The following is a 14,528-nucleotide window of genomic DNA, read 5'->3' as shown; positions in this document are numbered from 1 at the left end:
ACCTGAAAATTATTAGTGGAGTTCCAGTGATTTTAATTAAAACTGATCATAAGTAGTGTTTGGTTCATTACACCTTTTCCTTTTCCTCCCTGAAGAAATGTAAGCAGTTTAATAGTCGTTTACTAAATGGAAGGAAAGTATTTCTAAATGAAACTATTGTCATCAGAAACTGGGCAAATGAGAATTTGATTTGTTTTTTAGGATGAGAGTAACTCATCGAAAGGCGAGTCAAGTAAGACAAGAGAAGGTTCTTGTAAAGACTCTTTATGTGGCAGTGAACTACAGAGCAGGTATGGCGTTCAGTTACTGCTGTATATGGTATAGAAACAACAGACATGCTGCACTGCTAAAATATAGCTGCCAAATGGATAAAGAATTCATTTGATATTTTAAACTATGTATTATGCTGTAAAATGGACAAGCACTTCTGGGAGTTAGTCCTACCAACATTTTTCACCTAAAAGCAAAATACAGTTAATTATCATTGTGCTTTTCATGCTGCTATGTTTGACACTCTGTCAGTGTAACCTTCATTAATCCCTATTTTCAGGACTTTACATGGTCATAAAACGATCCTTGGGCAGTAATTTGGATTTCATAATCTCAGCCAGAGAGCAAATTTTCTATTTTAAAGAAGTATTTGACTATCTTTTAAATGATAGGAATGTGGAAACTGAGGCTTAGTATCTAGACACCTTTTTCCAGGCATGTTACTGAGAAAAGATTTTTTAAAATTTAAGTTCAAGTATTGTACTCTGCTTCATCTGTGGTAGTAGGGAGGATTAAACAGAGGACTAGACAGTTTAGTCTTTGTATTTCAGAAAGGACCTCAGTTTTTGAGGTCTCATCTGCTTACAGAAGCCTAGTATCTCCTGGCACTCTTCATTTGAAGAGGGTCTTGCTCCAGTGTTCTTACTCATAGTTCATTGCTTCACCGCCATCCTCTACCCTAGAGATAGTTGCAGTTTAGTGTGTGTGGGGGGCGGGGGGGAAGGATAGGTGTGTTGGTGGTAGTTTGTGAAATGCTTTGGGATTTCTGAGCATAAAAGGCACTATATAAATATAAAACATTATTAGATCTATGTACCTTTTGGGTTTTTTGTTTTAAAAAAAATCCTAGAATTGCAGTGCTAAATCTAGATGGATTTGACCTAAAATAGCTATGTTTTGACACTTAAATGTGATGCAAACTTTCACAATAATTGCCGAATTCATGAGTCACCACTGTATGTACAGACAGGAAGAACTTTCATATTGTGCAGTGTAGTGAACTTTTCACATTTGTAGTGGTTTGCTATTAGCATCGTTTAAAACACCCTAAATTTTAATTTCTGCAGTTAGGGTGTAACTAAGGGTTACAATGGCAATCATACTCTCCTCTGTGAAAAAGCACTTACTTTTCTCTTTATCAGGTTTCAGAGCAGTTGCTATCGAAATTGTTAGTAACATTTCTATACTTATTGCCACTCCTTTATCCTAAGTGCATCTCTTACCCTGACAGTTGAAGCAAACAAATGTCTGTGTGCATGCACCTCTGTAATTAGGCAGCTTTCAGACTTTGAGATGGATGTTGAAACTTCAAGCCTTGAAAAAAGAAGCAAAAAATCCCAGTACTATAGCATCAAGAAATGGCGGGATATGAAATGTGGCAACCAAGTTGGGAAAGAACTGCACTTGGGGGTTATGCATTGGCAACCCAATTTCCATTCCACAAAGGAGGAGAGACATAAGAACTCAAGGATAATCTGACTGCTCGGTGTTTGCACATTTCTTGTCAACAAGATACAAGGACAAGGACAGAGACAGAGTTCAGAGGAGGACATGGTATTACCGACCACATGTTTGCAGCAAAGTAGATGATTGAAAACCACTGGGAGTATGGAAAAGGTCCATGTTGTGTGAAATATTTAGTGTCTGACTCACTCTGTAAAGAACTTCTGGGACTCCTAAAGGAGATGTATGAGAGAATAAAAACATATGACCAGTATTTCAGAGTCGGGAGTTGCATGCAGAAATCCTGCTCTTAATGATTTGTGTGTGTAATTCCCAGATCACTTAGCTCAGATTGCCAGGATGGTTCCCCATTAAGACAGTAGACTGGTTACGTAAGGGGACGAAACAAGTAACCTTCCATTCTGGTCACATAAGGGGAAGAAACAAGTAACTTTCCATTGCCATTATATGACAATGGATTTGGTAAAATACGTTTTTAACCTAAGACGGTAAGGATAGAACACTTTTCAGCTGCGGCAGAAGTCATTTAATTTACTTTGAATAGATTTTCTTCATACTGAAATAGCTGCTCATGGTTACATTTTTGACCTTCAAAGGAGACACAAATCCCATGTAGCTGTTGAGTAGGGCTCAATGCCTAGTTGCAGTGCCAATCAAAATACAGCACAGCAACTGCATTCTGTTCCAAAACTAATTCTGCCTCTATTTAGGAGACATTTATAAAGTGTACTTGGTTACGTGAGCAAAGACTTCTGTATTTCAATAATATGGGCTTCTCTTTCTTAGAATAATTGTGGTATAATTATATTTCTATTTGTAAAATGGCACTGTTTTTCAGCACTTTATTTGAGCTCACACTGTATTTGCAGACTTGTTTCTTCTTCCCCTCACATTGATCATTTTTGCTTTGCTTATGTTAATAGTTCGTTGGCACAGCAGAACACCACCGTTCACTTGGATGATGGTGAATATTGGTCCAATCGTGCAGCTGTGTATAAAGGAAAACCCCACAGAGCTATCTTTGAAGACAGCCTGGAGAAAATATACAGAAATATGTACAAAAAAGCTTCTGGCACCATTTCAAAAAGAAAAATACACTCCTGATAGCAATACAACCAGAAATGTACAGTCCACAAGGCTAATATTTTTAATGAGAATTATTTTTGTGTAACAAATATTTGTACTCTTTTTTAACATGTAATGTTGATGGGGAAAATCTGTTATGGTCTAGGGGGGTTTTGAGGCTGGGACCCCAAAATTAAAATTTTAAAATAAAAAGAAAATCCGAAACAACTGAAGTTAAACAGGCGCACTGTTCCCTTTAGAAGCTGTGATGATGCTATTTCACCACCACCCCTCTTCACCCTTTTCAGTTCTGAAGCAGGCACTGAGTAAAACTGGATGCTCCTATCAATCATCAATTCAGGTTTTGGCTGCAGCCAGCTCTATTTCAATTATTAAAACTGTTCGGCAATTTAAATATAACTGACTGAAAATGAAACCTGCCCCAGTGTTTAAAGAGAGAGAGTACAGTGCTGTCTGTTTGAGGAGGTTTTTTAGAAGGCTAATATCTGCTCATTCCAGGTTTAGAAATGGAGAAGGGAAAAATTCTAATAGTGACCTGCAGATGTGTTGAAAGTGTTTCCCAGCGCTGTTAGCCATGAAGTTTCTATTAATGTCAAGCTCTTTTGAAAATAACTATCTGGGTACTGGAAGAAAACATCTCTTCTTTGTGCATCCCAGGGTACCAATGTCTAAATGTTTCCAGGCTCACTTTCAAAGCTTGGCAGCTAGAGCAGATGTCCCGTGCAGCATTATGAAGTCCCTGCATTACAGTCCCATCAAATTTGGAGCCCGTCCTTACTAGCCTGCTGGGGATGTATTGGCAGAAATTGCCTCTTTTCGGTAAAGGCCACCAAATGTTCAGCAGTAGTTAGATGCTCTCCCAGGAGAGGGAACCTTTTCAGCCTCACGTTGAACAGTTCCCCCATTAACAGATCAGGGCAAGTTGCCCATCTATTGAAAAAGCTGAGTGATTTAAAAGGGCAAGAGTGTCTTTCTCCTGCTTCCTTTTGAAATGGGAAAAACACATGGGCGTCTGGCTCATTGGCTGCCAGAGCAAGCAGACGGGACAGATTCAGTTGCACTGGTGCCATCTTACATCTTGGTTTTGGACAAAGGATAAAACTAGGCATCCAGGTGGCAGAAACCTAGGACTGTAACCTGCCAACAGACGTGGATAGACTAAAGGTTGGCCTACTCCTATCCATGCTTTACTACTAAGATAACCTAATTGATTTCAGGCAGCAGCCAGTGAGCAAGTCAGTGGACGAGCACATTGAAAGGCTGTGCATTGCAGCTTTAGTTAGAGGGGCCTTCAGAAGAAGTGTACTGTATTCAGGCATTTCTTTTTCTGGTAATAGCTAAACCAATCACTGGATTAGCAGTTCCATGTTCTTGGCCGTGACCATGCTTGGCTCTTGCAGTGCTTTAGAATTTCAAATTGCACAACAAAAATTAACCAGTTATTTAATCCTCATAACCTCCTATAATGTAGAGAATCATTATTAGTTACCCTTTACAGATGGAAAACTACAGCCCAGACTTGCCCAAAGCCATGGAGCCGCCAGCACTGCAGGGTTTAGAATGTACAAGTTTCTGGATCCTAGCCCTGTGCTCATCCACTAAATTGGGCTGCTTTTCTGGGGCTTCCTATGGGTCTGTAATACACTTGTTTCTTAAGAGAGAAAATTGACCAATGAAAAAAGGGCAGGGAAGGGACTGAGAAGATCACTTACGGCTCATGAAAAGCCAAGGCAGAATTTGACTGACTCTCTGCCAGCAGGTGATCTAAAGTGACCCAACAAAAATCTATTTTGTAAGTGCAGGTTGAAAGGATTTCCTGGGTGTGAATGAGCGCTCGGGCCAGGAACCCTGTCTTCCTGCTCATATTATGCATTCAACACCTCCTTGTTCAGCATTCCCTCCTGGCCAGACCCCCGTGTCAGAGGTGAGTGAAAACTGTAAGCCTTCATGTTGCTACTGCTCAGATAACCAGAGCAGAGCTGATGTATGCCCTGGGCATGCTAGATCTCCAGGATATGAAGCAGGTACTCTGTATGCACGCTCTGCTTCCTAGTGTCTAAAAAGTTTCAGCAGCAGCAAGCTTCCTTCACAGTCTCAGCAAGATAGGTGTAATTGTGGTGTATGAACTAAGGATATTTTGGATGTCACCTGCTCCCCTTTGTTTTGCCCATTGGCCTATTCTCTCTCCATAATATAGGAGAACTATTCACTGCCCCCCATCTCTGGTGGTTCAGCCCAATTAGTTAAATGCATCAGAGCCTTGTATGTGAGACTGGAGACCCCTACCCCACATGTGAAGCCAGAAAGTTGAGGGATGGGAAGAGAGGGCAGAGACCCACTATAAGAAGCCAAGATAATGAGTTGGAGGGTGCAAAGAAAGTGTGGCCCAGAGGGGCAGGAGTTTAGTGAGAAAGACTAGGGTGAAATTTAAGCCAGAATGAAAAGTGGCTATCCTGGTTCTTTAAATTTTTGGGGGAATCTACAGGCTTGCTTAGTCTGAGATTCCTTAAGGAAGAAAAGAGAGGAAAAGAAGTGTTCATATTTGAATTTTGCAGGATAGGAATGTTCTCCATATGAATTTTTTTTTTAATATAATATAACTTGAGCAATAAATTGAGTGGCTAGCTTTTGGCCCTTCTCCTTGGGTGGGTGTAGCTGTTTTGCCTCTTCGAGTCAGCTAGTATGGGGCACACCCATCTCTCGCATGGCAAGATTGTGTTGCAATATGTACACCGTGATACAGATAAGGGGTCTCTTCCAAATACTTTACTGGAATCTCTTTCTGTTGGGAGGGGAAAACTTGTATGTGAAATGTGACTTAAGATCCAAATTACACAGCTCTGTCCACATGAAATCTGTACGTCACTTTTAAAACAAATGTTTGGTCCCTCTTCTGTTTGTGTGCTTGGCTAACCTCCTCTTAGTATGCATACTGCTCAAGAGCAGAGAAGACGGATTCTCCTCGGCTACTGCAGTGCGTGATAAGTATAGTCTCAGGCAGTGAACCAACATAGTAATAAACTGTAATTGTTTAGTGCACCTTGCCTTCTAATACAATTTAAATCCCTTCGATCAAATGCAAATTTCTAGGTTTCTGAGCAGAGCTTTAAATAGCATTTTCTTGCTTGTTCCTTATCTTTTGCCATCCACAAAGTGGTGTGTTAGTGACAGCAGGATGGCATAATTCCACCACCACCATTTTACCTCCTAAAGGAAAACTGCCAACTCAATTCTAGAAATAATGGGCTAGATTAAGAGAGAATTCGTTTATTGCATAATTCTTTTTATTTCTTTTTTTTCCTCCCCCGGACTGTCATAGCCCGTGAGTATTTTAACCAGACATTATTTGCCTTTTTGGCATTGTTTGTGACACAAAATGTAATCAGTGTAATATTTTAATCACTTATTTTAATAAGTCAAACGGAAGCTACTTTTGTCTCAACTCCCACTGTGACAAACTTAATTTGTGCAAAAACAAACTATACACACATTGGTGCTCAAGTGAAAGGCAGGCTTTTTACTAAATAGTAGTCACTAAAAATCCTTCAGAATTGCCCTGGAGTGATTAAGAGATGGAAGTGTCAAGCTCTTTAAGGACCAGCATTATCTAGCTTCCCCCATTAGAAGGATAGAAGCCTCAGCTGGGTCCCTTGAGAATCTCAGATGGAGTGGATGCTGTGGACAGATTAGAACACCTTGGGTAATGAAGACACTGAGAATTTTTAGGCTCAAAATCTGCGCTGCTTTAAACTTACTTGATGAGAAAAGTGCACCAGGTTCTATGTACTGTATGTGTGGGTTTTCATATCCCATCACTCCACCCTTTCTCCTCCTGAAGTTTTCAGTGAGTTAGCAGAAATTTAAATCTGTTATGAGGAGAAAGAAGCTAGTCTTCTTTGAGTAGGATCCCCATGGGTGCTTCTCTTCAGGTGTACACCTGGGCCTTGGATGGGAGATTTTTGGTAGCAGTGCCTATTCAGTGTGCACGTGTGCCCTATGCATCTTCCAAGGCTACAAAGGGCTGTATGGACCAACCACCCTCAGTTCTTTCTCAACCACCTTCCTTCTCACAAGTTCCTGGACATGTTACACTACTACTACTTCAGCCTGGGTGGCACTGCCAATTAACCAGAAGCTTTACTTAAGCTAGCCAAGACCACCTGGAAAACTCCAACAGCGGGACCCTTTACATACAAGTGTGCCAATAAAAAACACTATATCCCAGCTAGGGCTAGTCTGAGTTTTTATTTGCACACCCAGCACCACATTAGCTGATCATGGACACAGTTAATGGAAGGGAGAGCCAGCATATTCCTAAAGCTAACCCATGTAACAAGCACTAGAAATGTCTGGATCTTTTGGTCGTAACAGCTACTCTTTGGCAACATTACAGTTTGGGATTGAGACTCACCAAGCACGGATACTGAAATATGAGCACCTCAATTATGGGAAGTTTAATGCTTTCATTGACCATTTACCACAGGAACATGGAGATCAGGATAGTGCCATAATAAAGGAGAAGAAGCTCTTGGTGAAGGCATCATTGCGGACGTCACTTAATGCAGCCAGGTTTATTTCCACCGCAATAGTGATGAGAGGTCTGACTTCATTTGTCTGGTTTCTCGTGGCAGATACAATGAGCCTGTGAGGATTTAACATGTAATGGCCACATGCTCTTTGCGGCTTCCACAGACAACTCACTTCATTCCCTAAAGGACTCTAGGGCTACACTTAGGTCCTTGGGAATATACACACCTGCAAATAAAAGGAAATTTGGCAGGTCTCAACCAATGCAAAGATCCCATCCTGCTCAATTTTCCACCCTTTGACCATCTGAACCTGAAACTGATTCTCTAAAAAGAAGCTAACCTCTAACTTGACTATTTCATCCTAGCCATCAGCGTTTTTCAAACACCAGTTCTGGGAGCTTGGTCAGGCATTTGAACCACCTGATAGTCAGAGTTTTTCGGCTGCACCATTCCACCCCTTTTCCTCAATTTGGATACCACCAGCAGGTTACAAGTCTTCCGGGCATCAGATGATATCAAATTGGTGTTGGAGGCCATTACTTGTTTATGATGCAGTTTACCCCCATCTTGCCCTCTCACCCACCCACCCCTTCTTCCGTCTTCAGGGCCCCCTCTTACAATCAGTTGCTAAAGCAGACGATCACATCGCCCTGAAGCCTAAGGGTTATAGAGCCCATTCCACTTCAACATAAAGGACAAGGGTTTTCTTGAAGGTATTTTCCGATACCCAAGGAAAACAGGGGTTGGAAGCCAATACTAGATCTCAGACAACTGAATAAGTACGTCTGACATCTGGAATTCAGAATGGTGTCACTAGAAGCTATAATTTCTTCCCTGGAGTCCGGAAAGTGGTTTACAACTCTTGACCTCAAAGATGATTATTTCCATGTAGCAATTCATCCCCCTCACAAACAATTTCTTTGTTTCATAGTCTATCATGACCAGTATCCGTTCCTACCCTTCAGCCTTTCTTCCGCCCCAACCGTGTTCTCAAAAATCATGGCGGTTGTAGCCATCCACTTCTGTCATCTAGGAATAAGTCTCTCCCTACTTTGATGACTCTCTCCTTAAAGGACCGTCTTATTAGGAGGTGCTGTCAGCAGTTTAAACAATTTCACTTTTCTGCACTGTAGGCCTACAAATAAATATTGAGAAATCAGCCTTGACCCCTACACAGCAAATATTTTTTTATAGCAGCATTTCTGGATTCAATATTTATCACGTCTCCTGACAGCTTCCTCACTATCCAAGTACCAACAAGAGCATGACTACAGCTTCTGGGTCATCTGGCAGCTTGTGTTTTTGTATCAGAACACCAGGTTATATCTTCAGTGTCTCCAGGAGTGGCTGAGAACAGTGTATATTTCCAACAACCATAGTCTGAAACTACACCTAGCTGGGTGTTACAGTCATTCACCTGGTGGAAGGATCCTTGCAAAGTTTGTGCAGGAATCCTGTTAATCCAGAATCCCCCTACGGTCATGATAACATCAAACTCTTCTCTCTTGGGGTGGGGCGCACATATGGGTCCTCATGCATCCCAAGGCAAATGGTCATAACGAGAACAGTGCTTATACTACCTGCCCTCGTGGCCTTCTGCTTCAGAGTTTCTTTTGTGGGACTTTGCGCTAGTGAAGGACCTGAGGGCAGTTTGCCCACACAGGCAAATAGCCTTGGTACAGGGCACGAGGCTGTGTAGGGTGCATGTGTGAGCTGAACGGGCTTTGCTACCAAAAATCTCTGATAAAGGCACAGGGCGCATGTGGACCTGAAGTGGAGCACCCGGGGACACATCTTGAAGAACTCCAGTTACTGCATAAGATGAGTAACCCTCACCTTGTGGTTAGATAACAGAACTGGGAGCAAGACGATTCTGGAAGGCTGTGGTGAATCACTCTGCCTCTTTGTGCCTTTGTTACCCTAGCTATAAAATAGGAAGAATACATCTCTCCTGCACAGGGAAAAGTGCTTTGAGATCCTGAGAGAGAATTTGTTACAGAAGTGGAGTATTACAAAATAAATAAATAACCTCACGAAGTCCCATTTCGTATTCAATAAAAAGGGCTTCACTATAGCTTTTCCAATTTCTTACTTTTTTAATCATGTAACTCTCAGAAATTAAACACGCCCTATTCTTGTTGAGAAGGAAGTGTGATGTTAAATCTGACAGAGTCCATTGAGAAAGAGAAGGTACAGCTTGTGGCTTAGAGGCTAATCATTATAATAGATATCCTAGCCAACCTCAGTGATTTAGGTTTTGATCCTACATGATCCTGCATGTGGAAGGTGGCGAGTCTTTCTATCATTATAATCTTAGTCTTCCTAAATCCTAAACTTGATGATATTTTAGAAATATTGAACTATGCAAAGCAAAATTTTGCCAGTGGCCTCTTCAGATATAAATATGATCATTGAATGGAGAGTCTTTGGAGCATGTAAAGTCTAACCTCTATCTTAATTATGACAGTGTGAGTTTATTTGCCCCATTAATAGAATGATAAAAATGTATCAGATTATTATTGAGAAGATTTAAAAATTGGTATTCATTATGGAGTGCGACAAGGACTTTTGAGTTTTTTTTCTCTCAAAAGCTTATGGAAAACCCTTAAACTTCAGAGGTCCAGCAATAGAAGTCAGCCTAAAAGTCTTTTTAGATCCAGTTCCATGTATCATAATAAATGAATTGGTATTCTAGGAAAAGAGCACCAAGGTCTTTCAATAATTCCTATATGGGGGGTTGAACACACAGGCCATCATAAAAGGTCATCACTAGAACATCAATTGGTATTTAAATCTTTTAGAAAGGAAGAGAGGGAGGATTGTGGCTATTAAAGTGTTGACTGTTGTCACCGCTTATAGAAAAAAGGAGACAAGGAAACCCTTGTTCCTCCTCCCCCCCCAAACACCTACCACTCTTATAGTTTCATGTGCTTGCTGTGTGAGGGGAAAACTTTTCTGAAATCAAGGATAATTTTCTCGACGACAGCCTATAGGGAAATTTAAACCTTGCGTTTGGCATATCAGCTTCAGAGGTCATGCGATCTTTCTGCTGTGGATTCCCGTCCAGTCACAATGGTTGGTTTTGAGCTAACAGAACTGTGGGACCTGCCATCTGAGACCACTTTCCCCATGACGCTCCATTACGACAGCTACTATCAGCTTGCTGACAGTCCCTAGCTTGAAAGCCTTGAGGCCTGAAGGCCAAAATGTTTTTGTCTTTGATTGTAGAACTTGCTCTCTTTGATTGTTCAGAGTTTACCAACATTCAGAGCATAGGGTGAGGTACAGTTCTTTGGTCAGGCTTTTACTTAACCCTACAGAATTGCTGGGAAGGGTTTTCTTAGGATGGGCTGGCGTGATACAAAAGAAAGGGAACTGTTTTCAATCTGTTGGGGGCAATTTAATGTGTTGCTTTCCATGTGCGTCGGTGCACCCAGATGCCATGGATGAGTAGTACATACAATAGCCATTTAACTAAATCTTTGTAAAGTAACATTGGCAATATCCAAAGTTCTGTAGATTGGATGCTTTTGTTTATATCGTTAAATCAACTTCAATTTTTGGACTTTGGGCTAAATGTGTTCGTTCAAAGGCGAGAGCTCTGTGAACAGGTTCATTCAGCACTCCAGTAGTAAACACTTGACAGAAGGTTGCTTTCCCTGCCTGCCTTGTTTTCACCACAATCATGGCGTGTTTACACACATTTTAGCCTCTGTGCCATTTCTGAAGGCTTTATTTGTTTCATTTATGTTTTTGGTTTGGATAATACTTAAATATGAAATCCATCTGTGAAGCATATTGTATATTCACGTTGAAGGGTAAAACCAGTTTTTAATTAAAATTTTATACAGCACTTGTATTTCATTTTGTCCTGTTTTATTATGAAACACTTCAATCTTCTTCCGAAAACACATATGTCTTGTGCGTTTCAAGATGTTCCTTGTTGCTCATGCAGAACCAGTTTCTGAGCTCTGTCAGCAGAGCGCCATATGTTCTGGGCTTCATTTAGCTTCTCTTCTGGCATTTGTGTAGGCAGCATCTTGGATGTCATGCAACTAAGCTATATGCCATTCTTCTCTTTTGTAAAACTTGGCAGGAGATAAAATAGCAGGGGGAAGAAGCCATTGAATTATACTCTGGTGACTTACATTAGAAATAATTTTCAGTAACCTGGCCAATCAAAATAAGTTTTTTGTGTGCACTTGAAGATTTCTCTTAATTGTGACTTCTGCATAGTATATAAAATGTATGACTGTTCCAGTGCAGCCCAATGTTACATCAGGAATTAAATGCTGGAGATAAAGCTCCTACTTATATCACTAGGAAATGACACTTGTTATAAATTGTCACGCGTCTGTATTGAATAACTAAGTAAAAGTACAAAAGCTGGGTTCTGCAGAGTATGAGTAAAGGTATGAGGCTTTGTCTTCTGTGTCCATACTTCTCTGTTCAATGGCTGAAGCTGGAGAGAAGTCCTTCATCCCTACGGGCTTGATTGTCCCGTCCTGTAAGAAAACCTTCATCTTCCACTTTATAAGCAATCCATTCCCACCGTACAAGTTGGGCTTACCACTCTTACTGGCTATGAATCCCTAAGTTACATCCAGTGGTGAGCTCGCTTGGTCCATTCTGTTTAATTCTGGCCTCTAGAAATTGACCCAATTGTTTGGTTGCCAAGACTTCTCTGGTGACATTTTAGCTTCTTCATAATATCCGATAAGAGGACCAAATATCAAGCCCCAACTCCCAAGATTCAGTAATGTTACAACTCAGCAGCCCTGGGAGCATTAGCTTGGAAAAAAGTGCTTCCCCTCCGTCCAGATGGTTTAAAGGGGAGGCTTCAGTGGCTTTCTGATATAGTTGTTGGGAGAACAGGGAGGAAAACCCACTCTGATTTTGATCTTCTTACATTGGCATAAGTCAGGACTAATTCCATAGACACCAATGGAGTTAGACCAGTTTAAAGCCTGCATACGTGACAGGAGAATCTGCCCTGTGCAATCTATTTCCATAGGCCTTCCTGAAGAATAAGCTTTTAAAAAAGCTGTTTACTTGGCATTCAGCTCTTAAATCTGAAGGAAACTGTTTTATGGAGGTTGCCGGTTTTACAGTGCCTTAAGAACAAAGCAAAACAACTGACATTTCTGCTTTGATGTGAGTAGCTACGATGTGATTTTGAAATATGAAAGTAAACTGAAACTACTTCCAATTCAAGTCTTTTTTAATAACCTTTAAAGTTCTCAAAACTTTTTTCCCTGGGGCCCAGACAAAATTATAGCAGTAATCTTACTTATGGCTGTACGTCTACAGGGACAGTGGCTGTAGGTTAATGAAAAAATGACACTGCTACTTGCCTGTGCTTCCAGCAGAGTTTTTCTTCCTCCAAACTGAAGTGAAGAATCGCACTGTGTGAGACAAGTCTGAGTCTTTCAAACTGAATGCTCCTGTTGCAAATCACACTTGAACATTTTTCAACAATCCTGGTTTTAAAACCGATGCAACCAAAATCACACGTTTCTCTTGAAAGCCACGCTGCCTTTGTGCCTACTCCTGAATGTGGTCAGAAGAATCTTCCCCATCTAGGGAGCGTCCACATTGCAGAAGCTTATCGTTGAGTTAGTCCTTGCATTAGCCGATCAGGAGAGGCAGTGGCCCCACTACAGGGTAATAGCTGACGGCTGCAGGAGACAGGGTGCTGAAACGTCGTGTGTCCACCCTGGTGCACTGTTTGCTTGTGTGGGGCACTAAGGCTGCTGGCGACATTCCCATGGTTCATAGCGTGTCAATAAACTGTGCCTTGCTGGGAATACTTTTGCAGTATATTGTGCGTGTACTGGTCGGTCCCTCTGGGGCTCCTGGGTGGAAATGGCATGAGCCTGGCAACTCATCCAATAAGCTAGTTTTGGCTTGGCATGCTACAGATTTGGGTCTGTTACCATCTTAATGCCCTTTGCTGTTTCTCTTGGCATGGAGGGCCTGTTGTTTGATGGATCCTATGCTCAGGCAGTTTGTGAAGTCTCACACAGCCTGGCATTTCGGTTTTTGCTTCTGAAACCATGGGCCCTGCTTGCATTGCACCAGAGACCCACCAGTACTATGATGGCAGGTTCTGGACACCTAGCACACCAAAAAAAAAAACCAATCAAACCAAATGCTTCTTGGCTTACAGGCATGCAGAGTGTAATTACAAATCCAGTCCCTCTTTGATTTTTATCACAAAACGGCCGCGCATTAGCAGCTCCCATGGGAAAATGTGCATATGCCGCTAATGCTATTCAGCACTTCTATAGCGCTTTACGTTGCCAAATTGCTGTACCAACATTACAGCTCAGACAGCTAGAGGATCTGGCTAGTAAACTGAGAGTTGAGAAGGATCACTGCAACACTGAAGTCATTAAACCCACACAGCAAAGTCTGTCTCTCATCTCAGTTTGGTTTTTATAAATGCTATTTAAATAGGCACACACCTGTCCACTGTTGTCATTGAGCCATTATCACTTAGTCAGCCACAGAGGGACATGAGTAACTTTTCTCACACAAGTAGTCCCATTTACTCACATGGGTAAATGTCTTCAAGCATGAGCCTTTAATTTAACCCTCTTCAACAGCTCTCCATCCTTGTGGTCCATACCCTGAAGACAGGTGAGGGGGTCTGTTTTCATACTCTCAGTAGAGCGCTTTCCATCTCTATTTCCTCAGGGGGGTTAGTTAAAACAATTTTGTGTTCTGTAATGGCAAGTATTTTTCAGCCAGCAAATAATAAAAACCTCCCTTACTTCTGGGTATTCATCGTCTCTCACGGAGATTTTGGGTTAGCAGCTGTTGTAAGCCCAAGTAAAAAAAAAAAAAAAAAACAGGGTTATTTTTTGCTGACCTCTAGTTGCTGCAGTTGCAAAGTGATTACCTAGTCGCACGAGGCCTTCAGCATGTGCGTTGGTGTATCTCAGAGGGGCAACAAAACACACAGCAGTTACCCTGGCTGGAGTTTAACCATACGTCTGCTCCCCAGCACTAAGTATACTAAGTATAAGTGCAGCTTCAAGCGAGATTTAAAAAAAAACCCAAGCCCACTGTAGCAAAATTCTTGCCATTCTAGAGACCAAACAAGAACAACCGATATGGACCCAACAGCAGAACTTGAGGGCCAGGACAGTCCTGGATGTGGCTGCATGCTCAGCC

The 14,528-nt window shown here is 41.5% G+C and overlaps 1 protein-coding gene across 5 annotated transcripts in view; it reads left to right on the top strand.

Annotated features, from left to right (window-relative positions):
• The window catches only part of SPATA6 (spermatogenesis associated 6), a 47,925-nt gene extending 43,674 nt beyond the window's left edge, over positions 1–4,251 (top strand). For 3 of the 5 annotated variants that reach the window (XM_067535515.1, XM_067535513.1, XM_067535514.1), the window contains 2 exons: positions 202–290; positions 2,658–4,251. In XM_067535515.1, coding sequence (XP_067391616.1) covers positions 202–290; positions 2,658–2,838 — 270 coding nt within the window. In that variant the 3' untranslated portion in view covers positions 2,839–4,251. The remainder of the gene's footprint in view (positions 1–201; positions 291–2,657) is intronic. The other 2 variants (XM_067535516.1, XM_067535517.1) reach the window with 2 other exon arrangements.
• The last annotated feature ends 10,277 nt before the right edge of the window (positions 4,252–14,528 follow it).

The sequence above is a fragment of the Emydura macquarii genome, unplaced genomic scaffold (genome assembly GCF_026122565.2).
Source record: "Emydura macquarii macquarii isolate MOO-44397 ecotype Brisbane River unplaced genomic scaffold, CSIRO-AGI_Emac_v2 contig_3506, whole genome shotgun sequence".
Classification (NCBI taxonomy): Eukaryota; Metazoa; Chordata; order Testudines; family Chelidae; genus Emydura; species Emydura macquarii.
This window is presented reverse-complemented; position numbering and strand designations above follow the sequence as displayed.